At 39.1% G+C, this 25,833-nt stretch overlaps 1 protein-coding gene across 1 annotated transcript in view; it reads left to right on the top strand.

The window, feature by feature from the left end:
- Positions 1 to 24,532, top strand: part of map3k5 (mitogen-activated protein kinase kinase kinase 5) — a 63,526-nt gene extending 38,994 nt beyond the window's left edge. The window contains exons 11-30 of the mRNA XM_053644255.1: positions 394 to 501; positions 2,724 to 2,776; positions 6,535 to 6,630; positions 6,737 to 6,818; positions 7,144 to 7,277; positions 9,984 to 10,111; positions 10,784 to 10,920; positions 13,013 to 13,118; positions 14,622 to 14,779; positions 16,674 to 16,854; positions 17,802 to 17,819; positions 17,925 to 18,102; positions 18,225 to 18,393; positions 18,500 to 18,685; positions 20,576 to 20,681; positions 21,896 to 22,136; positions 22,323 to 22,435; positions 22,580 to 22,719; positions 22,827 to 22,903; positions 23,204 to 24,532. Coding sequence (XP_053500230.1) covers positions 394 to 501; positions 2,724 to 2,776; positions 6,535 to 6,630; positions 6,737 to 6,818; positions 7,144 to 7,277; positions 9,984 to 10,111; positions 10,784 to 10,920; positions 13,013 to 13,118; positions 14,622 to 14,779; positions 16,674 to 16,854; positions 17,802 to 17,819; positions 17,925 to 18,102; positions 18,225 to 18,393; positions 18,500 to 18,685; positions 20,576 to 20,681; positions 21,896 to 22,136; positions 22,323 to 22,435; positions 22,580 to 22,719; positions 22,827 to 22,903; positions 23,204 to 23,264 — 2,472 coding nt within the window. The 3' untranslated portion in view covers positions 23,265 to 24,532. The remainder of the gene's footprint in view (positions 1 to 393; positions 502 to 2,723; positions 2,777 to 6,534; positions 6,631 to 6,736; positions 6,819 to 7,143; positions 7,278 to 9,983; positions 10,112 to 10,783; positions 10,921 to 13,012; positions 13,119 to 14,621; positions 14,780 to 16,673; positions 16,855 to 17,801; positions 17,820 to 17,924; positions 18,103 to 18,224; positions 18,394 to 18,499; positions 18,686 to 20,575; positions 20,682 to 21,895; positions 22,137 to 22,322; positions 22,436 to 22,579; positions 22,720 to 22,826; positions 22,904 to 23,203) is intronic.
- The last annotated feature ends 1,301 nt before the right edge of the window (positions 24,533 to 25,833 follow it).

Consider the following 25,833-nt stretch of genomic DNA (forward strand, 5'->3'; position numbering starts at 1 on the left):
TCACCTCATGAACGATTATGATGTTTGTGACAGCTGGAACTGCTGTCTGTGCCGTGCAGTTATAGAAAAGTAATCCACGTTTTCTGACCAATCGGATTTGAGGATTCAGCCGTGCTCGGTAATGATTCAGTACAGTTATGCACGGTATTCTATCGTAGCATTCTCATACCTACTGTTTTTAGTCAGTAAGAACAAACATTTTTACTTAGTAAGGAGTAATGTTATGCTGTTTGGGGAATACAGTATCGTTTAACAAAACTGTGTTCGTTTCTGATCGCTGAGAATCAGAAACAGTTCATATTACTGCTTTTGGACTGAATTGGATTGATTTGTTGTTAGGTATTATTACTGCATTAATGCAATAATTATAAATGGATTTTGTATTTCTGACAGGTACTGATTCTGGAGCCCACTAAAGTCTACCAGCCGTCTTACCTGTCAATCAACAATGATGTGGAACAGAACACGCTCTCCATTTGGCACGTGGCTCCTGATGACAAAGTGAGCATTCACTCACTCGTGCACTCGCTCACTCATTCATTCACTCGCTAATACACTCACTCACTCATTCACTCATTCATTCACTCGCTAATACACTCGCTCACTCATTCACTCACTAATACACTCACTCATTCCCTCATTCATTCACTCACTAATACAGTCACTCACTAATACAATCACTCATTCATTCACTCACTAATACACTCATTCATTCACTCACTCATTCCCTCACTCATTCATTCACTAATACATTCACTCATTCACTCTCTAATACACTCACTCATTCACTCACTAATACACTCACTCACTAATACAATCACTCATTCATTCACTCACTAATACACTCATTCACTCATTCATTCACTCACTCATTCCCTCACTCATTCATTCACTAATACATTCACTCATTCACTCTCTAATACACTCACTCATTCACTCACTAATACACTCACTCACTAATACAATCACTCATTCATTCACTCACTAATACACTCATTCACTCATTCATTCACTCACTCATTCCCTCACTCATTCATTCACTAATACACTCACTCATTCACTCACTAATACACTCATTCACTCACTCATTCCCTCATTCGTTCACTCATTCTCTCACTCTTACTCACTTAGTCATTCACTCACTCATTCCCTAATTCATTCACTCACTCACTCATTCATTCACTCACTCACTCACTCATTCACTCACTCACTCATTCATTCACTCACTCACTCACTTATTCACTCACTCACTCACTCAATTATTCACTCACTCACTCACTTATTCACTCACTTATTCACTCACTCACTTACTCCCTCATCCATTCTCACTCACTTATTTATTCACTCACTCATTCCCTAATTCATTCATAAACTTATTCACTCACTCACTCACTCATTCGCTCACTCATTCAATCACTTATTCACTCATTCACTGACTCACTCACTCACTTATTCATTCACTCATTCAGTCACACGCTCATTCACTCATTGTATGTGGAACTTCATTCTGCTATAAATAACGTTTGAAATGAAAAAAAAAAAATCTGACATAACATTGAAGCTACTTAAACCTCTCATTGTGTCAGTGTTTTAAACTGGTGTTATTGCAATCGTAGGCCAACTGATTATTTGTGCAAATTTGCACATATGCGAAATAGAAACTTAAAAAAAACATTATTCATGCATAACTACAAAACTCCTCGCACTGCATGACCCAGTACACATCCTCACAAACACTGAACACACACTCGCACTGTGGGAGACAATTACATTACAATTACAATTTCATGTAGGACAGCACATGATTTATGATGGATTTAACCAGATCAACCAGATCGGTGTGCTACTGACAAGGATCTACATTTACGTCACTCTTCTGTGTGTGTGTCTGTGTGCGTGTGTGTGTTTGAGAAGTAAATTTGCACTCTATGACCTTCAGACTCTTACACTTCTTACTACTGACTCATTAGATGTGCACACTCCTGCTGTTGCCTTCTCTCTTTCTCTCTCTCTCTTTCTTTCTCTATCTCTCCTTCTTTCTCTCTCTCTCCCTTTCTCTCTCTTTCTTTCTCTATCTCTCTCTCTCCCTTTCTCTCTCTCTTTCTTTCTCTATCTCGCTCTCTTTCTCTATCTCTCTCTCTCTCCCCCGTTCTCTCTCTCTCTCGCTCTTTCTTTCTCTCTCTCACTCATCTTTTGCTCTTATTAACGGGAAAAAATGACCATGTGGGCATTATGATAATAGTTTGTCTCTCTCTTTTGTCTGTTTGTCTCTCTTGTTCTTTTGCGTTGTCAATCATTTTGTCTCTAATGCAGGCAAGTGCGCACTCACACGCGCGCACACACACACACACACACACAGACGTGCTTGAAAGTGGTGCACACCCACACACTTGAGGGAAATCTGGCCATGTGTACCTTATAATATGTTATCATTGTTTGTCTTCCTTTATCTTTCATTATTTTTCCCTCTAATGTGAGAGATCACACACACACACACACACACACACACACACACACACTTACTTCCTCTCTCTCTCTCTCTCTCTGTCTCTCTGTCTCTCACTCTCTCTGCTGTGGACTGAATTCTAACTCATTTCTTCTTATGGAGAAAATGACACACACACAAACACTGAGCAAGGGCAACAAACTACATTATCATATAACATTTTGAGCTCTCCCTCTCTCTCCCTCTCTCTCTCTCTCTCTCTCTCTCTCTCTCTCAGAATAAAGGGATCCATGAGTGGAATTTCAGTGCAGCGTCAGTGCGAGGCGTGAGGTGAGTCTTCTCCCACCTTAAAGTTCAAACGAGACAAGTTGACCATGACCAGCGCTGAGTTCACTAACAGAGTGTGGGATGAGTGCCTACACTTCTGCACTTTCTGAAAGTGAAGATTTACAGCCACTTGCAGCCTCAAGCAACAACAGCAGCCCTCGTGTTCTGTTCACTCATTAGCCATGTCTCACTGACCCAGACCAACTGTTTAGACTATATATCATAACAACTATAAAATACGTACATCTTCTAAAATTACAAAGAAAGATGTCATATATATAATATACATACAGTGCCCTACACTAATATTGGCACCCTCTGTAAATATGAGCAAAGAAGGCTGTGAAAATTGTCTATTGTTTAACCTTTTGTTAAAAAAAAATTATAAAAATACTCTGCTCTCATGGACATCAAACAACTGCAAACACAACACAGGTTTGTATATATATAATAAAAAAAAAACCTGTGTGACACAATTATTGGCACCCTTTTAGTCAATACTTTGTGCTACATCCCTTTACCAAGAGAACAGCTCTGAGTCTTCTCCTATAATGCCTGATGAGGTTGGAGAATACATGGCAAGGGATCAGAGGCTATTCATCCATACAGAATCTCTCCAGATCCTTCACATTTCGAGGTCCACGCTGGTGGACTCTCCTCTTCAGTTCACCCCACAGGTTTTCTATGGGGTTCAGGTCAGGGGACTGGGATGGCCATGGCAGGACCTTGATTTTGTGGTCAGTAAACCATTTTTGTGTTGATTTTGATGTATGTTTTAGATCATTGTCCTGCTGGAAGATCCAACAACAGTCAGATCATTCATGGCAGAGGCGGTCAGGTTTTCATTTAATATCTGTTGATATTTGATAGAGTCCATGATGCCTTGTATCCTAACAAAATGTCCAGGTCCTCTGGCAGAAAAACATCCCCAAAACATTAAAGATCCACCACCATATTTAACCGTGGGCATGAGGTACTTTTCCATATGGCTACCTCTCTGTGTGCGACAGAACCACCTCTGGTGTTTATTACCAAAAAGCTCTATTTTGGTTTCATCTGACCATAGAACCCGATCCCATTTGAAGTTCCAGTAGTGTCTGGCAAACTGAAGACGCTCGAGTTTGTTTTTGGATGAGAGTAGAGGCTTTTTTCTTGAAACCCTTCCAAACAACTTGTGGTGATGTAGGTGACTTCAGATTGTAGTTTTGGTGACTTTCTGACCCCAAGACGCAACTAACTTCTGCAATTCTCCAACTGTGATCCTTGGAGATTTTTTGGCCACTCGAACCGTCCTCTTCACAGTGCGTTGAGACAGTATAGACACGCGTCCAATTCCAGGTCGATTCATAACATTTCCAGTTGACTGGAACTTCTTAATTATTGCCATGATGGTGGAAATGGGCATTTTCAATGTTTGTGCTATTTTCTTATAGCCACTTCCTGTTTTGTGAAGCTCAACAACCTTTCGCCACACATCAGTTATATTCCTTGGTCTTACCCATTGTTAGGAATGACTAAGGGAATTTGGCCTGTTTGTTACCTCATATTTAGACCCCTGTGAAACAGGAAGTTATGGTTGAACAATTTCCTGTTCCTTGTCACCCAGATGTACTAAAGATTCCACGGCGTGTGATTTGAATTGTAGCCGGCTCTACAAAGAAAGTCACATTCGATAATTCATCAGTGCTGTATATAGGTATAAATCCCATAACAGTTTGCAAGGCCAAAATATATTTTGATTAAATGTCTGTCAAGCAGGGACTTGAAAAACAGCACCTACGTAAACGGATGTACACATACTGTATACGAAATACATACTGTGTTATACTACATTTTGCCCTTGAAATATATATGTGTATAATCATTTTTTTATGTTAAATTAACCCAGTTCTAAGCAGGTTTGATTTTTTGGTTGTCTTGGCAACCACAGCTTCAAAGACTGAAAAAAAAAATTCAGAATCATATCAAATCATCAGCAATCCTATCCAGATAATTATATATTGTATAATGTGATTTTATACTGCACCTACACTCCTCGAAAAAAAAAAAAAACCCAAAGGTTTCTTAAGGATTCCTTATTAGATAGTTAAAGGTTCTTGCGTTCCTTAAAGGGGTTCTGTTTGGAACAGGGAAACAACAAAAAGAAATGTTCATTCCACTTCCAGTAAAAATTTTAAATGGGTCATGGAAGTCTAAGTGTCGAGTACAGATTAGTTTATTTTCTGCCCACTGAATGGAGGACACCTGCAAGGCCTGAATGTCTCACTGTGATTGGTCAGAGCAGAGTCTGGGTTGCTAGGGAACATCCACTGAAGGTCCACTCATAAAAGAGGCTTAGAGTGCAATACAAAGCAGATACTCATACACGGATGTATTCACACACACACACACACACACACACACACGCACACGCACTTTGTCTCTCCCACTCTAATCACGGCAAAAAGTGAACAGTTGTTCAAAGCACAAGCTGTTTAAAACGTTCTGAAGTCCCTCTGCTTGCCCGCTTTATCGCGCTCTCTCTGTCTCTCACACACACACACACTACCAAAAGGAAAGTCCCTTCAGTAGTGGGTGAAGTGCAATAGTGAGGTTTTTTCTCTGTCTGTCTGTCTCTCTCTGTCTTTTTCTCTGTGTGTGTGTGTGTGTGTGTGTGTGTGTGTGTGTGTGTGTGTGTGTGTGCGCGCGAGCGTATGTGTGTATGAGATAGAGCAGCGGAACTATATCAGCACGTCCTCTTAAACCACAGCAATTTGTCAATGAATACATTTCCATGTTAAAGAACAGTGTCTTTAAACAGTCTTTAAACAGTAACAGTGTCTTTAAACAAGTTAGTTCCTGTTATCACTTACTTTATAGCAAGTATAACCAGACATTCCCACCTCAGGCTCTGTTTTTATTATTCTCTCTGGAAATATGCAGCTTGTCATGTTACAGAGAAACCACAAAATCTTTTCCCTGGCAGAAAACCTAAAGTTACTGCTTTGCATCTGACTGTTACAAAGCTTTGACACTGGAGACTCCTTCCAACAATGCAAAATAATTTCTCCTTACATAAAATGTGCCATATACACCGATCAGCCATAACATTAAAACCAGTGACAGGTAAAGTGATTAGCATTGATTATCGCATTATAATGGCACCTGTGAGTGGGATGGGAAATATTTATTAGGCAGCGAGTGAACAGTCAGTTCTCGAAGTTGACGTGTTGGAAGCAGGAAAAATGGGCAAGCGTAAGGATCTGAGTGACTTTAACAAGGGCATAATTGTTATATCTAGACGACCGGGTCAGAGCGTCTTCAAAACGGCAGGTCTTGTGAGGTGTTCCCGGTATGCAGTGGTTAGTACCTACCAAAAGCGGTCCAAGGAAGGACAACCGGTGAACCGGCGACAGGGTCGTGTGCGCCCAAGCCTCATTGATGAGCGTGTGGAGCGAAGGCTAGCCCGTCTGCACTGATCAAACAGAAGAGCTACAGTAGCACACATTGCTGTAAAAGTCTATTCTGTCTGTGATAGAAAGATGTCAGAACACACGCTGCATCACAGCTTGCTGCGTATGGAACTGCGCAGCTGCAGACCTTTCAGAGAGCCCGTGCTGATGTCCACTGCCCAAAGTGCCTACAATAGCCATATGAGCATCAGAACTCATGTGTCAGTTCTGTGAAGACTAAAAATCAAATGAACAATACACATAATGTAAGATCTGAAAATAATTTTCCATGTAAATAATCTCTCTCCTCTCTCTCTCTCTCTCGCACAGCATCTCCAAGTTCGATGAACGCAGCTCTTTCCTCTATGTAGTGAACAACTCCGAAGACTTCCAGATCTACTTCTGCACAGAGATGCACTGCAAAAGGTGTGTGTGTGTGTGTGTGTGTGTGTGTGTGTGTGTGTGTGTGTGTGTGTGTGTGTGTGTGAAGGGAAAAAGTTTTTGCATCTTTATATACATGTGTGTATTATAGGTTCTGTGAGCTAGTGAACAGTCTGACTGAAGAAAGCTGGAAAGGTCCGGATGAGGCAGACTGTGACTCTGAAACTTTAGAGGTATATACAAACACACACACTCACGCGCACACACACACACACACACACACACACACACACATACACTTGGTGCCGGACTACACCTGTTGTGTGGTTAAATAAATAGCAGCAATTACCTGAAATGATGAGTCATTTTTCAAACATGACTCAGCTTCTATAAAGTGTGTGTGTGTGTGTGTTTGTGCTTGTTGTGCTACAATTTCTTCGAATATATGCGAACACAACCCTTAACTTTGCATAGATTATTTTAAGTCTAAAAAATGAAAATGTCTGTGTAGTTAGTTCTCACATGTGCAGTGATACACTCCCGTGTGTGTCCGTGTAGTATGACTATGAATACGATGAGCACGGCGAGAGGGTGATTCTGGGTAAAGGCACATTCGGCATCGTCTATGCGGGTCGCGACCTCAGTAACCAGGTGCGACTGGCAATCAAGGAGATTCCCGAGCGGGACAGCAGGTACGTCAATACGCAGGACTTTGTGTAAAGTAGACACTCGGGACTGTCAGAATTTTCTAGTTTTTCCATAAGTATTTCTTTTTGTTTACATTTTTGTTTAAAAGTTCTGATTTTACTGTGGTATTCAGTGCGTTTTATCTCTGTACCAGAGTTATTGTGGAGAGGTGTGAATTGTTTGCCCAGCATCAGGTTCACACCCCTCCTCTTTCCCATCCACTAACACCCACCTAAACACAGTCACGATACTCTACACACAGAAACCCAACCGTGTCCTGACTCATCTTATACCAGACTAAAATAATTCATTTGTTTATACTGATTGAAAACGTCCGCTAAGTCGATTTCCTTTCCGCCCGGTGGGACGGAACGCCAGTTTACTGTCTGTGAGATTGGATTTTAAAGGGCTTAGAACATTGAAAGGTTTTCTCAGAGGGAAACCTTTAAACTGACATCGTTTGGAGAGCATACAGAAGCAGGTGCTGAGACAGGTCTGTGTGCAGCTATACGGCTACACAGTTCAATTCTGAGCAAAATTCTCCAAAAATGGAAAGATCTGGTAGACATGGTAGCGTCCATAATGTCAGACTGTGTACATGTCCTCTTAATGTTATGTATTTACTTGTAGTGGGAGGTCAAGAACAGTAGCATAAAAGTGCTCTCATAAAGGTGGCAGTGGTGTGTGTGTGGGTGTTTGTGCGAGCTTTGAGCCCTTTGTAAGCACCAAATATCCTGATAATGGCAGTAATGCATGACATTTTGTAGGTTGTGAGGACATTTGGCTGGTCCTCACAAAATTAGTGTTGTTTTTTTTGTGTGTTGTTTATTCGAGTCAAAAAAATATACTTTTGTGACCTAAATTTAGGGGTAGAGTTAGGTGTAGTCATAGAATTGATCTTTCTATAACTGTAATGATTTATTTTAATCAGCAATGCACTGATGTGCTAATTCCCCAAACAAAATAAAACGTTTTGTTGTGTTATGTACACTAAGCAGGACCAGAAGTGACTGGCAAGTAAGACAATTGCCTGACTTGCCTCAAATTTTGCCTCGAATCAGTTCAGAACTCAAACCCGTAGTGGAGAAGCCCTTGGCTGTTGATACTTGGCATGAACAGTGATTACAAATCACTTTCACAAACCATGAGATGTTTCCACACGCCCAGCATTTTTACAGCTGATCTGCTGCTTTTATTCCCTCTGATTTATTTACTCTATTAATGTATTACCTTGTAACTTTCATTACCATGAAAATGACTGTACAGATTGGGTTAGTGATGTAAAGTGATGGACTGAAGTAACACTGAGTATCATTATTAATGACATATTGATTCTTCAAATGCACTCAGAGGAATAAAGGGTTCGAGCACTAAGGGGCTTCCTCTACAGAATTCTTGTTTTGTGTTGATGCCGTTCTCTTCACGTCCCACTTCCATCATTTCGTCAGAGGAGCGAAGCCAAGATGTGAGGAAAGGAAATGAGGGAGTGCAATTAGAGAAACGAGAGTCTGTTTTATTGCTTTGTCTAACTTCATTTCCCTTAATCTCGCTCTTTATCGGTGTCTCTCTCTCTTGGTTGTGATTTGCGAGGGTAATAAAGAGAGCAGTTAAGGAGGGCGGGACGCACAGGAAATGCGTGTCTCTTTTATAAGGATGGAGAGCCTGCATTGCTTTAATGTAATGGAGCAAAGATAAGCTCCCTGTAGATTTTCTGTATCAACTGCATGTAAAACATACTGAGAATAAATATATCAGCATGAAGCTGAGGTTGTAATGAAAATATCAAGTGAAAGATTATACCACCACTGATGAGGAGCAGCAAACCACAATATTGCCACGGTTTCTTTCAAAGTCTGATCAGTGTGCCCTGTTTTTCTGATATGAACCCAGCCCATTTTTAATCGACAGTTTCCACTATCATATAGGAAAATAATATCGGACACTGTTAACTGAAGTGAAAATAGACTCATTTTCTGCTGTGGAAGAAGTTTAAATTGAAAACCAAGGTACCGTATCATGGCCGACCCTGCGCTCTGACCCCGGCTTCCCAACGAGCTGGGATACGCGGTCGGGGGAAAAAAAAAAAAAAAGATATTCACAGTGCTGTAATGAATACAGGCTTCTTATCGGTATTAAAGTCAACTAAACAGCCACTGAACGTGACATATTAATGATAAATATTGATGTACAATGAGGGTTTTTCACAAATAAACAAAATACATAATTCAGCAGCTGTGGGTATGAAAAACCTAATAACGTCTGCGACACATGAACAAAATAAATCACGGTTTCAATCAAAATGCCAACCGAGGGCTATTAGTCTAGCAGAAGAGTGCTTACGCGATGTAGTCCCTCAAGCTTCCGTTCACATCAAGTACGTCTTTAAAGAAAAGCCATTAGTTCAGTCATGCTTTGGGAGAGTCTTATCTGTGCGTCATTGTTTTTAATGAGGAGGAGCATGGGAGGGCCCTATCCCGCCCGGTACAGAGTTTTAATACTCATGCCGGGGTTGTACACACTGAGTCCATGGATAGCCCACGGTTCTGGGTTATAAAGTCTTGGGGGGGGGGGGAAAGGCTCCAATGTATGAAAACTGTTGCGGACAAATTTGAAGAAAAATGGTATCTTGCTTGAGGGATATAATCTGAACAGTTTTGTAGTACTGTTGTAATTGTGTGTGTGTGTGTGTGTGTGTGTGTGTGTGTGTGTAGGTACTCCCAGCCTCTGCATGAGGAGATTGCCCTACACAAGCATCTGAAACATAAAAACATTGTGCAGTATTTGGGCTCCATCAGTGAAGGCGGCTTCATCAAGATTTTTATGGAGCAGGTACCAGGAGGTGAGAAAGAAGCATGCAAATGGAGACCAAATGGTTTAATTAAAAAAAAAAACTAAAAAAAATATGGATGTAATAAAGTTAGAAATAAAAGCTGAGGTACTTTATGTGTGGGTATTAGAATATACTGTATGTGTGAGCAGTAGAATTCTAGTTTTGATAGAAATTCATTTAGATTTTTATTCCAAATGAAGAGTTACTGGTGTGGTTTTATTGCTTTATGTTAGTTTGTATTTGTAGTCGATACTAGATGTTATTTTTTGGATGACTGCTGTGCATTCAAGCTGGTGGGATTTTCTGCTCGATTTTGGCAACACACCATATCACTAGAACCCAGACATGTTTTTATTCGTGCGAGAGAGTTAAAAATAAGACCGTTTTCTATGCGAGAGAATTCTATAATTATATTCCACACAATATTAATATAATATAATATAATATAATATAATATTACACACCACACTCGCTCTTTTTCTGCCAGCCATGATTTTCCACCCTAAACTAGGAGTGATGCAAAGGAATATGTATATATATTTTTCTTCAGTTTTGCAGGAAATATTTTTAGCTTTTAATTTTAGTACATTTAGTTTCACTTTCCAAAAATGCTTTTTTGTTGTTGTTGTTGTAGTTTTTGTTTCTGATAACTATGACTGTGGTGTGTATTGTTGTTTACAGGCAGTCTCTCAGCACTGCTGCGATCCAAATGGGGTCCACTGAAGAACAATGAGCCAACCATCGGCTTCTACACCAAACAGATCCTGGAGGGACTCAAATACTTGCATGATAACCAGATCGCCCACAGAGACATCAAGGTACCAACCTTCATGTTAAAAAAACAACAACAAAAAACCCAATATAAATTAGTTTTACCTTCATCAATGGAAATGATTATGGAAATATTAATTCTGCTATTGTCATAAACCCCTGTAGTATAAATGTTAAATCATTTAAATTTTCTATATCAGCAGCTAGTTCCAGCTACAAGGCAAATCACAGGTTTATATTAAGGTTCTCATGCAAATATGTTATTGTTTCTATACTAACTTTCAGTGGTGCTTAAAAGTTTGTGAATCCTTTAGAATTTTCTATATTTCCACATAAATACGATCTAAAACATCATCAGATTTTCACAGAAGTCCTAAAAGTAGATCAAGAGAACACAATTAAACAAATGAGACAAAACACATTTAATTGGTCATTTATTTATTTATTGAGGAAAATGGTCCAATTATTAGATATGTGGGTGGCAAAAGTACATGAATCTTTTGCTTTCAGTATCTGGTGTGACCCCCTTGTGTAGCAATAATTAAAAGTTTCCGGTAGTTGTTGATCAGTCCTGCACATCGGCTTGGAGAACCAAGTAAATAAATGACAGAGTATAATATTTTTTGTCTTGAAACTAATTACGGTTCTCTGTTCAACAATGTTTCTCTATTTACAGCGAAGACCGAAACATTTAAAAATACCTTACGTCAGAACCATATTTTTTTTTGTTGTATGCTTTGATGATAAGCCTTTCTTTGTTCTATTGTGAGAGGGGAATTTTCTAGAACGTGTGGGCTGAGACATCATGACATCATACACGCCTCATTTCTTTACTTAAGACTGTATGAAGGGTCACCTCAGTAAATGTTAATCTGTTTTTGCTCAGGCCCTGTCTTTATGGACTTCTGCTGCCATGTGGTGGTCGGTAGAAAATCCCTCTGGGTGCACAAATACAGTGTTCTTGTGGTTTTACTTGGACCAGGGCCAGAGTTTCTGAGGAACGGTGCTGATAAGAACTTGTCTTTGTAGTGCTATCTTTTATCAGGGTGATTGAGAAGATCTTTTTTCAAGATCTAATCAGTTTTGCCGTGTTTAAAACTCATGCTCTGTTGACTGTGTAGCTATTCATTTGAATTTCATACGTAGCTACATGAATGTCCAATGTATTAAAAAACAGCTGTTATTTAGTCACATGAAACCTACATTCCCCTCTGAAAGTATTGGAACAGCAAGGCCAATCCTATTGTTTTCACTATACATTGACGACTGAGTATTACAGCTTTCATTTCCTCATATTTAAATCTAGATGTGTTAAATTAGTTGCATCATCATTAAAGATTAGTGAGCCTGTTCCAGAAGCAGCCATGCAAGCCCAGGCCATGACACTACCTCCACCATGTTTCACAGATGAGCTTGTATGTTTCCGATCATGAGCAGATCATTTTTTTTTCTCCACACTTTGAGGAAACAAAAGCTGAAATTCTGATCTATTCATCTCATATTCATCATTTGATCTCAAACCCAAATGTCCATCCATCCATCTTCTACCGCTTACTCCTTATTCAGGGTCGCGGGGGAACCTGGAGCCTATCCCAGGGAACATCGGGCACAGGGCGGGGTACACCCTGGATACGGTGCCAGTCCATCGCAGGGCACAATCACATACACACTCACACACCCATTCATACACTACAGACACTTTAGACACGCCAATCAGCCTACCATGCATGTCTGGACTGGGGGAGGAAACCGGAGTACCTGGAGGAAACCCCTGCAGCACGGGGAGAACTCCACACACACGGCCCCGGCGGGAATCAAACCCCGGACCCTGGAGGTGTGAGGCGAACATGCTAACCACTAAGCCAACGTGCGCCCCTCAAACCCAAATGTCTTCAGTGTAAACAAAAAATAAAATAATTGTACTTGCTGTTCCAATACTTTCAGAGGGGACTGTATGTTTTTGGAATCCTCCTGTTAGCAGGTGCATGTGCACAAGTGGGAGTTCTATCACTTTAGTTTGAAAGAACCTAATCAGAAACACACATCTTTACTGTTTAAAATGTATAAACGACTCCGTTTTAGCCTTGTGCACATTCACTACGATGACTCATCTCATATATATGTTTCCACCCTACACAGGGAGACAACGTTCTGATAAACACCTACAGTGGAGTTCTGAAAATCTCTGATTTTGGCACGTCGAAGCGCCTGGCTGGAATAAACCCCTGCACCGAGACCTTCACTGGTATCCAACATGTTTTCTATAATAAACTATACATTCTCCAATGTCTTTAGTAGTTTATTCAGCTGGTTGTTTCATCCAGAGCACCCGCAAATGATTGCAGAGCACTTTCAAATGATTGTATGTGATAACAGGAACTTTTGGGGTCGTTCCACAACATTTAACTCGACCTGTAACTGTAAACAGTACAGCAAGTCATTCTTTATTAAATGAATAATCATTGGCTCCTATTCCAGTTGCTATGGTATAAGAGGAATTAAACACTTCACTATGTTGTGTTGTATGATTAATCTTAAACATTGGGATTTTAACATAAACATTGATTATTTTCCTATAATAATAATAATGATATGACTCCAAGTGGTTTGTTCCTTTCTTAATATAATTACGAAACAATTGTTAGTCTGTGTGTTGAGAGTTTATATGTGGAATGACATAAGCAGGATATTCAATTCATCTACAAATAGTAGTGGACTTCAGTACATACTGTACTGCACCCTACTGTCTATACAGTTAAGTGCAAATGTTTGTATACCCTTAGGGTAAAATAGAGAAAACAAACAATTGGTTTAGTGTTAGATTTCACAGATGTTCCTTTAGTGAGTAAGGAAGTAACAAAACAGGTCAAGTATATTCACAGTAAAAAAAAAAAAAATGTTTTTTTGACTGTGATTTAAATGTTCTTTTATGTAACTTTTTATTATCGTACTTTCAGTCCCTTCTCTTGAATTCATCTTCATCACAGTCTAGCTCACTTCCTGTAAAGTCCTGACTTGCGCACTGTTTGGCCTGGGAAACTAATCAGTGCGTTTTTCAAAGAAAGAAAGAAATAAATACATACATAAAAGAGTACATTTAGTTCTTTTAAACAAAAGTTTTTGGTGATTCTTCATCCCTTGGCTAAACATTTGGTACTTTTTAGCCCTTGAGTCACTCACAATCTGGACCGAGCTGCTCTTTAGAGAACATTTGGTCCCGTGAGGTTTTTCGGAGAGAATTGAAGGCAGTGTGTTTGTCCCATTCCTGTATCTGCAGATCCCAGAGACCTTCTCAACTTTCACACACATTAATGCAATGTGATCTCTTTCTTTAGTGACATTAATAAGTTTGTCACGCATTAGAACGGAGGTCTCTTGGAACTTTCTGGTGTTTTCCCTGCAGGTTTTAGTAATGCAGCTTTTTGTTCAGTCTAGTTAAGTGTATCAGTAATACAGAACTATCAGACAAAACGACTGATCTGATGGGAACAAAGATTCCCAAACATTTCCCAAGCAAACGAATTTCATGCTTTCATTTTTTTTTTTTTTTTTTTTTTTACAAGAAATGCTTATATTTTAAAAAGATATGCTTATACTTTTTAAAATATAGTTGATTATAAGATACTGAGTATTTTCTTTCCACTTTCTCTAAAATCACAAAATAAGATCTTGTTTTATAGGACCTCCATTGCTAAGTGATGAACAGAATGTGACACTGTGTTGTTCATGGCGTGTTTTTTCTTTGCAGGAACATTACAGTACATGGCTCCTGAGATCATAGACAAAGGCCCTCGTGGTTACGGGAAACCAGCGGATATCTGGTCACTGGGATGTACCATTATAGAAATGGCCACAGGGAAACCACCTTTTTATGAGCTGGGAGAACCACAGGCAGCCATGTTTAAGGTCAGAGAACTTCCGATAATTAATTTCACAAGCTTTTGCAGAGACTTGGCCTGTGTCCCAAATGCAAGGATTCATGGCTAGTTGGTTTTTAAGTCATTATAAGTTTAGTTGAGGAAGCCCTTAGAATACATTATAGTCTGTTTTTTTTCATTAAAGTGGTTTAATGTTGTTGTGTTTTTTTGTTGTTTATTTCTGTGTAGTTCTTGGCAAAAAAAAAAGCCGCCATGCTCCAATCCCTGTAAACAGGCAGCCGGTTTATGGCCATAGTGACCAACATTATCAACACATTAAATATGAACAAAGACAGTCATGAAATTAGCATCAAATAATTAGAGTAATGAGTGACTAAAATGGTTCGATAAAATGAAACACTCATTAAAGTAAATGAGAACGAAGTGCACATATGTGAGAAAGAAAATACACAGGCATATGTGCAGTCAAGTGCAAATGTTTACATAACCACTGGACAAAATGAGTGTTAAGCTATTATGTGCTGAAAAAAAAAAGAAGTAGTAAATATATCTGTTTAAAGCAGGCATGAGAAAGGTCAGAGGAGAACGGCCAGACTCTTTCGAGCTGGCAGGAAGGCTACGGTAGCTAAAATAAGCACTTTTTACAGCCATGGTGAGCTAGAAAGCATCTCAAAATCATCTAACCTTCAGGTAGATGGACTCATCTGAAAAGTTTCAGATTTGAAAAATGTCACCTGATCTTTTCCCCGTCTTCAGCTATTCAGTTTCAGTGAGACTGTGCACACTGCAGCCTCAGATTCCTGTTCATGGCTGACAGGAGTGTAACCCGATATGTTGTTGTAGCCCATCCTCAAAGTGCAAGGCTGTATCTGAGTTACTGTAGCCATGGTCATATCACTAAGATCAAATTTCCCCCAATTCTGCTCTTTAATGTGAGCATTAACTGAAGCTCTTGACCTGTATCTGCGTGATTTTATGCATTGTGCTGCTGCTAAATGATTGGCCGAATGGATAATTGTATGAATGAGCAGGTGTGTAGGTGTTTCTAATAAGTCACTCAGAGAGGATATATCCATGTCCATGTAGGGTCAACTAGACCTAATCTATTTTATATAACAGAGATACCAAACACTAGCACTTTATTGAAGTCATCTAACAAATAACAGTAGTAATTAAAAATTGGGATGAACTAGTACACATCAGCACATGAAACTCAACCTGTGTGTTTTCTACTGTTTAGCAGACGCTATAAAATGGTCTCTTTCATTTCAAGTCACTGAATTTTCTACTTTTGATGTAGTAATCAGTATGAAAAGGAAAAAAAAAACACTAAATACCACCTCAATTGTAAATTTGTCTTGTAAATCATCAGATTTAAATGTATAAAACCAAGATAACATTGTTTGACCTTCTCTGAAGCTCGCCGTCACTGATAGAACTGAAACGGAGTTCTTGAGAACATGGAAAAGGTTTCGAGATGCTAATCTAACTTTCCATGCATGTTTTTACAGACAATAAACCTGAGAATGTAAATAAACATTTTCATGGTGTGAACTCATGAACACAGACGGCTCATCCTCTAGTTAAAGCCCAGTATAGGATTGTTATTGATTCTGGCCTATTTCTTAGACTGAGCTCTACATTCCTCAGCCATGTAGGGAATGGCAATGTTCCTGAAAAGGGGATTGCCCCTAATCCCATGCTGGCAATGAGAGAATTGGCTGTAGAGACTGCCAGCACTGACGTGTGCTAAAGGTTTCACTGATTTATACAAGGTGACATTAAGGCCTTCATAAAACAGGGGTTTTATTAAGCCATGAAGTGCCTCTTTGTTTATTAATTAGATAGATTACTTTTGTGTTCTTATTCTTGCTAAGTGCGCTGCTACGTGTGTGTGTGTGTGTGTGTGTGTGTGTGAGTAGGTGGGAATGTTTAAGATCCATCCAGAAATTCCAGACACCATGTCGTCTGAGGCCAAGGCATTCATTCTGCGCTGTTTCGAGCCAGACCCGGACCTGCGCGCTGCAGCCAACGAGCTGCTCATGCACGAGTTCCTCACTGTTACGTCTCGCAAGAAAAAAGCCAAGGGGAACAACTTCACAGGTGTGTTTCTTGGTTAAGTAGTGTGCATATGCACAAGCTGGGTCTTTATTATATGCAAATGTATAGATTGCTATTTTACAGATTAGGTTAAAGTCTGTGTGGTTTGCGATCGCCATCTTCCATTTTACAGTGTAAAATGTTTGCACAGTTTGTAGTGAATTAAATTATTTATACATTCGCTTACAAATCCTGTCAGGTTAGCTTATGTTAGCTCCATGGGTAGCATTAGCAGTGAAGATTGTGACGCTTTTAGAAAATTCCTTCAACTTTATCCCATAAATCCTGTCAGGTTAGCTTATGTTAGCTACGTGGGTAGCATTAACTGTGAAGATTGTGACGCTTTTAGAAAATTCCTTCAACTTTATCTCAAAAATCCTGTCAGGTTAGCTTATGTCAGCTATGTGGGTAGCATTAGCAGTGAAGATTGTGATGCTTTTAGAAAATTCCTTAAAGTTTTATCCCAGAAATCCTGTCAGGTTAGCTTATGTTAGCTCCGTGGGTAGCATTAGCAGTGAAGATTGTGATGCTTTTAGAAAATTCCTTAAACTTTATCCCAGAAATCCTGTCAGGTTAGCTTATGCTAGCTACATGGGTAGCATTAGCAGTGAAGACTGCTATTTTAAATTAATTAATTAATCAACATTTCTTCAGGAATACTGTCAGGTTAACTTTGTTAGCTATCTGGCTAGCTATCTAGCAGTGCAGATTGTGAACACTTTTAAAAACTGCTTGAAGAACGTAAGCATTTATAAATTGTAAATGGTGATGTGGTGAAGTTACATGCCTATCTATTAACGCTAATGATTTCCTTCTTCCACGAAGACACGTCCACATTCTAGTCTGTGGTTTCAACAAAGCGCTTTTAACTGCTTCCTTTAAAAGTTGTATACTAATAAAGTCATGTTAAAAAAATAACTTTAATGTATTTTCTTATTGTGTTTTTCTAGCATTGACCCCAGCAACTGGTGAGTCTGCTAATCCATTTAGACTTTGCTATCTATTAGTGAAATTAATGAGCTGCATTGAAACAGTCTTGTAACCGGATCTTAATTCCTGCTATGTCTTGCCAGAATATGTGCGTAGTATCTCACTTCCTGTTCCGGTGGTAGTTGAGGACACGAGCAGCAGCAGTGAGTATGGCTCGGTCTCTCCAGACAATGAGCTGAGCGCCAACCCCTTCGTCTTCAAGCCCAGCATCAAGTGCCTTAGTGAGAGAGAGGTCAAAGGGCATCGCTCGCTCTTCCTCAGGTGACTAGTGAGAGGAGTAGAAACTGTAGATAGAGACACCCATTGAGTTGAAATGTAAAGTAGTAACAGCATCACTGTTTTGATATGCTGGGATCATGAGACTGAGAGTGTGTGTTCTTCAGCATCCCAGTGGAGCAGTTTGAGGACCACAGCGCCCCCCCGTCTCCGGAGGAGAAGGACCCGGGCTTCTTTATGCTGAAAAAGGACAGTGAGCGCAGGGCCACGCTGCACCGCATCCTCATTGAGGACAGAGATAAAATAGTCACCAACCTGCAGGAAGGGCTCACGCAGGTGAGCATAGACACAGTGCATATGGAGTGGCTTTAATACTTATGTAAGACACTGTATATGAATAAGATGACAATAAAACAAACTTAAGTTGATGCTCTCCCTATAGGGTACAGAGGAGACCAAGCTAAAGCACGAGCACATTTCCACTCTGGTGGCCAGTCTGGGGGATTTTGTACGAATGGCTGACCGGAAGATCATTGCCAATACGCTATCGCAGCTCAAACTGGAGCTGGACTTCGACAGCGTCGCTATCAGCCAGCTGCAGGTGGTGCTGTTCGGCTTCCAGGACGCGGTGAGCTTCATCATATATAAATTTTTCATATGGGGGGCACGGTGGCTAAGTGGAACTGTTGCCTTTCCACCTCCAGGGTTGGGGGTTCGAATCCCGCCTCTGCCCTATGTGTGTGGAGTTTGCGTGTTCTCCCTGTGCTTCAGGGGTTTCCTTCAGGTACTCCTGTTTCCTCCCCCAGTCCAAAGACATGCGTTGTGGGCTGATTGACATTTCCAAATTGTCCATAGTGTGTGAATGGGTTTGTGAATGTGTGTGTGAGAATGTCCCCTGCGATGGGTTGGCACCCTGTCCAGAGTGTCCCAGTGACAAGATAAGCAGTATGTGCACACTCGGGTCATGATATCCAAGATTTGCATTATGGGCATTACGAAAAAAAATGTGTTTTTATTATTATTATAAGTTAAAAGTGATTATTTATGGTTAAGGTCCCTGCAAGGCCATTTTTTTTAAATCTTGAGTGAAGGCTGAGAGAGGTAAGGATATGCCACTTTGATAGCTTTTATACAAGTACGTCCTCTCAGAAAGATTACATAACATCCCTTAAAGATTGTCTTTACCCATGACGCCACCTACTGGCCATAAGACTGTAGTATACTCTAGTATTTATGAATCTCCTCTATTGAACACTGTCTAAGGATTGTTTGAGGACGATTTGATCAAAACACTGTGGAGATTTCTATGTACAGTGCCAGTGTAAGATCAACTCGCTGATACTAAAAAAATAAATAAAATTACCTTATGCATCTACAACTATAAGATTATGGAAATAAGTGCTGTTTAAAAGTGAGGAAAAAGTAGAGGTTTCTTTTGAAATGCAGTGGTAAATTAAGACGGTTAAACACTATATTACATCATAACACATGATCATGTGACCTCCACTGAGCCTACACAGTAACCATGGAATACATTAATATTCAGTGTGCACATAAAAACAAACTGTTTATTAGATATTGGGAGAGGCTGATCTGCAGACTGTAGCTGGCTTTGCTCTGGTCACAGTCTGCTGAAGTTGACACCTGAGTTTATATAATTTTATTTTTTTTTTTAAATCTGTTTATTTTCCCAACACAACTTCATACAAATGTCTTTCATGCTTGCATTTTGAATCGTTTCCCTATTTATTAATTTTATTCTTGCTATTACTATTGCACATCTTAGTATTATTTCTTTATACCGTGCCTTGTCTGTATATTTAGTCTAAAGTCTTATGTATGCACATCACTTACAGTTCCTTCCAAAACTATCGGAACAGCAAAGCCAATTCAAATTTTTATTTTGCTATAGACTGAAGACATTTGGGTTTTAGGGACTGCCAGGTGTTTCTTGATGCCCTGGTGTGTCCTGTTAGATTGATTGTTTAAATAATAAATAGCTCTGAACATCTACTCATCTACTCATCATCTACTCAGTTTCACCTGTGAAGACTGCATTTGTTGTTAATAAGGATAAGCCAACATGTAGCTCAAAGAGCTGTCTATGGGAGAAAATCAAGCCATTTTGAAGCTGAGAAAAGAGGGAAAATCAATCAGGTGAAAAGGGAAAACCATCTTTTGATCTTAAACCCAAATGGCTTTAATCAGCAGCAAAAACAAATGAATTCGTCTTGCCAATTCCAGTACTTTCCGAGGGGAGTGGATGTATGGGCAACTGTTGTTGTTTTAAGTATGCTTTATAAATGAAACTTGCTTACTTGTGTTCCAAAATGTTAAATGTAACCGTAAACGGATATAAAGCATAAAAAATAGCTGGGGTGTAAGAGGAATAAAACATGACAAGGCATGCTGTTATAACAGCAGAACGTTACATACTGGATCATAATACCGATTTATTGACACGTCTAGTGTGTCTCCTTTTTGTATGCATGTGTTTGAACTGCACATGTTTCTGCAGATGAACAAAGTGCTGCGGAATCACAACATCAAACCTCACTGGATGTTTGCTCTCGATAACATCATCCGGAAAGCCGTACAGACCGCCATCACCATCTTGGTTCCAGGTAATGACTATTGGGGGGGGGATTAGTGAGATTAGTTGGGCTATGTTATCAAGCACTATGGTACTACATGCCAGTTAGTGAGCAATTTGAATCATTTAGCTTAAATTTGGTGATAAATGCTATGCTGTTTAATTTTGTAAATGTACACAATATAAAATTTCAATATATGTTGTGTGTCAAATCATCAAGTTGCCATCCCGCTTTCGGTTCACACAGAAGGTGCTGGGAGCCTATCCCAAAAAGAGTCAAAGCAGCACTGTCAATTCCACACACACAAATGATTCACCTTGTGAAAACACAGCGTGTAAGATTAACTGAGCATTGGAGTGTTTCAGGAAGTGAGATAGCTAGTGGATATTGGCCTTTATTTTGAATATGATTGGTCAGAGTAGGACAAAACAGGGCTTGCAATGCAGATAAGACCCTCTTCAGAGACTGAGACTATTGGTCCATTTGTCCTACTGACAATACAGTACTGTAAAAGTCTCAGGCACATGCAAAGAAATGCTGTCGAGCAAAGATGCCTTCAAAAATAATTAAATTAAACGTTTCTCCTTTAAAAAAAAAAAAAAAAAAAAACTATAAAGAGCAGTAAACAGTAATAAATGAAACAAAGGCTATATTTGGTGTTATATTTTTTGCTTAAAAAAAAGTAGTCTCAGGTAGAATTAGTGTAGTTTTATAAGTAGTTTTACTGAGCATCTTGCTTCTCATTTTTGCAACAAAATCCATCAGCCTTCATTATGTTTTTTTGTTTGAAAAGTGTGTCTTACCACTTAATATGCTGCTTTCTTTACCGACATAAACGTTTTTCTGTAATATTTCATTTTGTACTGGAAAACTAGTGTTTGGAAATCTAAAACGTTTTTGTACTGACTCGATAATGTAGAAATCATCAAATAAAAATCTATAACAAAGTTTGTACTAAAAAAAAAAAAAAATAGCATGCCGAAGACTTTTTGCACTGTATACATCAAGTTCACAGAGAATGGTGTGAAAAACAAAAAACATCCAGTGAGCGGAAGTTATATGGGCAGAAACATACAGTGTATGTTGAAGATTAAAAGTTTGACGTTGCCTTATGTAGATAAGTCACAAGAGAATGAAAAATGAATGTGGTTATAAATGCATATATATCTTAGCACTGGTGTTTTATGTTTGTATGTGTCTCTCTGTTTTTTTTTTTTTGTTTTTCTTTGGGTGTTTGTTCTCAGAGCTAAGGCCACACTTCAGTTTAGCATCCGAAAGCGACCCTGCCGACCAGGATGACGTTGACGAGGATGCCATCGCTCACGGAAGCCTCACCGACAAACACAGAAGCCCGACCATTGCCAACCATGATGACACGGTGGCCACATCTGGAGTGAGCACGCTCAGTTCAACCGTCTCGGAGTCTCAGAACGCGCAGCGCTCTGTCAGCATGGAACTCGGCCGCGTGAAGCTCGAGACTAACAGGTGGAGATCTGACACTTTTTAATACAGCTTTAACTAATTATTTGTCCGATTTTGGGTTGGTGGTGGTGGGCGGGGGGGGGAGAGGTGTTCGTACAAAATCCTTTCTATAAAAATGGAGCTGGGGTCAAGTTTTATAGTACTGTTTGTTAATTGATAAAATAAAAGTAGTTCTGTTTTGTGTTCCAGGTTGTTAGAGGAGTTGGTGAAGAGGGAACGAGAGTATCAGTGTATCCTACGTCAGGTTTTGGAAGAGAGGGAGAGGGAGATTAACCTACTGAAGATTCGCTTTCAACCCATCGGTTAGTCTGTATGCACAGACACACACACACACACACACACGGTGTTAACTAAATGCTATGTCTTAGTTTAGCAGTAATCCATTTCACTGTTTTATTATATATTTAAGCATTTGTATTAGTTTTTTGCCTTTTTTTTTTTGGTAGATGTTGCCACTCCCTCAGTGAGTGTGAGTTCATTGGGAAACGAGTTCCCAATTGGGAAAACTTCATTGGGAAGTGAGGCTGACCCTGAGCTGCTCAAATGGCTCAGGCTACATGGAGCTGATGCAGACTCTATAGAAAGGGTAACATCTCCCTCTACCTTCATTATGAATATTGCTTTTTTTTTTCTCTCCATAAAATAAAACACTATTTACAGTTGATGCTGAATTTAGCATTTCTCATACCGTAGATTGTAGCGGAGGAATACACTCTGGACGACATCCTTCATTGCGTCACAAGGGACGACCTGAAAAGTCTGAGATTAAAGTGAGTTTTAAAATTCAACTACCAAATTGAACTCTATTTGAACAGCACTCATCATCTACTGTACATACACCAGAGAATCACTTTGCTATAGCTAACAGTACAGTCCCTACAGACAAACCACATAATCGAAGCCACACAGCTCAAGCATAATGCTCACAAACACATGCACAGAAACCAAAGTTGGTGTTATACATATTAATTAACTCAACCGACATTTCAATATGTGGACTTATTTTGTTCCTGTGTGCTCTCTCTCTCTCTCTCTCTCTCTCACTCTCACACACACACACAAACACACAGGGGTGGAATCCTGTGTAAGCTATGGAAAGCTATTACAGAATATCGAGAGAAACCCGGCTGAGATGGCGGCTTTCTACCTGCTCTACTTTATTCTGGTGTGTTTACAGACCAAAACCCTGAGAACTCCTGCTCCAGAAACCACTCGGATACATCACGACTATGGCACAAGCTCTGGCCTGATCTGTAGGATAAATTTGGTCAAGATGCACATTTTACTCGGCCCTTTATGCAACATCCAGTCTTGACTGTGACTTGCGTGAACGTGATTTTGGGCGAGGCCTGAACCATGGCTCATGGCATAGATTTGCTCATTGCAGCCATGATATAAACGTTGATACTGATGCAAGTTTTAATATCGGCTTGCACCAGAACATTTGGGGATCTATTCTGTTCACATGTACAGTGTATTGACTTGTTTCACTATTTAAAAAACACATTAGAAGGCTGTGGGTAGGACGAACGTCTACACTGGTGAGGCTAGTACAGGAGGTTGGAGTTCTTCATGCAGGAAGAATATGATTTTGTTTCTTTGCTTGTTCATGTTTACAAAAAGAAACTGAGACTGATTATTGTCCTGAAAGACAGGCAGTATCCGAGACTTTCCAGAGTTACCTTATGCTAACTTGCGCTTGTATTTTAAACAGTTAAGTAGGTTTTCAATCTTAACACTATATTTCTACTATTATTATTATTATTATTATTATTATTATTATTATTGTCCAGTAAGACTTTCCACTTTTTTTTTCCATTACATTGCTTAGTGTAAGTGCTTGTTTTTGACATGTGATCTGCTTTTGTACTGGGTCCTGTATTTTAACATAAAATGTGTTGCATATTTGAGTCAGCTGCCATAAATATATACCATTTTCATAATGAATCATTTTTTAAAATGCTTTAAAATTGTACTGTATTAAATATAGATGTGACCATGGAACAAAGTTTGAAGATGTTTTACAAACCAGATTTGTGTAACATGTGAAGTGCAGGATTTTTTTTTTTTTTTTTGGGTCATAGCTTCTATTTCTTAATACATACCTCCAACCAGTATACAGTCTGTAAGAATCATGACTTTATAAAGCTTTAGCCTGATCATAATGCTTAGCTTGAATATGTTGACCATTTTTCATTGAATACAGCTTTTTCCTATGTTTGATATTTAATGTAATTTCCGTTTATTTAATCATGATTAAATAATGAGATAATTTGTGTATTGTTGTATGACAATCCTAAGAATTAACTGTGAAATTAAAGTGGGACCTGAAAATCATGAGTAGGTGGGTTTTTAAAAAAAAAAAAAAAAAAGTTATTATTTTTAAATATTTGTAATAATGCAAGCTAAAACGTCAGGGCCGTAAATATTTGGACATATTTATTGTTATTTTAGCTGTTTACCTGTTTATATTTGTGCTGAAATAAATATAAATCTAAAGCAATAAACAAGGAACTGTTCCTAATCCAAAAACCTAGCATGTCACCTTATGGCATGGGCATGTATGACTGCCCTTGTAACTAATTCTTTGTATTTATTGATGATGTGACTGCTGACAAAATCACATTCAGGCAAATGCTTCAAAACTCATTGGAAGGCACTTCACAGTACTCAGACAATGACCCGGACTATACTTCCAAAGCAACCCAAGTAAGAATTGTGGCCAATGTCAGTCACCTGACCGGAATCTAATTAAGCATCCATTTCACTTGCTGAAAAGTAAAATGCCCGAGAAATAAGCAGGAACAAAAAAAAAAAAACAGCTGCAGACAGACAGCTAAAGACAGCTGCAGTAAAGGCCTGGCACATCACCAGGGAAGAGGCAACCCAGCATCTTGTCATGTCTATGGATTCCAGACTAATGAGTTAACAAGGTCAAGCCTATCTACAGGATCTAGTCACCCAAAGCTATAACACCAGGCAATATTAAACTGTGGTTTAATAGAATATAATGTGAAACAACCAGCAAATGCAAATTACTGATTTAAATGCAATTAAAAAATAATGTTCAATAATTATCAGTGTTTTATGATATCCCTAGTAGGTAGCTAGCTAACTAGGAAGTAACAAACATCATGCATTTTACATCAAGTTAACTGTAGCATTTATACACATTTGCTATCTACCTAGCATAATTTTGATTTAGACCTTTGGTTAAAGTGCTTATGGTAGTGCCTCCTATAAAGTCATTACTTTGTAATGATGGTGGTTTATACATGATATGGCCCAAAGTCTTGCTTATTCCACTTGTAGTTTCAGGTGTAAATGTACAATGCAGAACAGTGCAGTTGCAGTATTTTAAGAAGTAGTCAGACAGCAGCAGTCAGGAGGAGACTGTGGACAGTGGAGGTGTGATATGAGCAGGTACCAGACAAAGAGGAGGCTCACCTTATAAATGATTCTGTACTTCAGCAATGTTTAGATAATATATAAATAAAGATGTACATCCCTGAATGAAATGTAGGTTATCCATGCAATATAAACAAATAAAACTTTGCTTAAAACATTTCTATTTTATGTCTTTCCATATTTTTGTTGTTAATATTAGACAGGCCAAGCAGTGAAGCTGATTGCAGTCAGGTAGGATAGCAGTTTTCCACATGTACTCTGTATTTAAAACCAGGTTATTAGTAAATATGTT

This window comes from Ictalurus furcatus, chromosome 2 (genome assembly GCF_023375685.1).
Source record: "Ictalurus furcatus strain D&B chromosome 2, Billie_1.0, whole genome shotgun sequence".
In the NCBI taxonomy this organism is placed as follows: domain Eukaryota; kingdom Metazoa; phylum Chordata; class Actinopteri; order Siluriformes; family Ictaluridae; genus Ictalurus; species Ictalurus furcatus.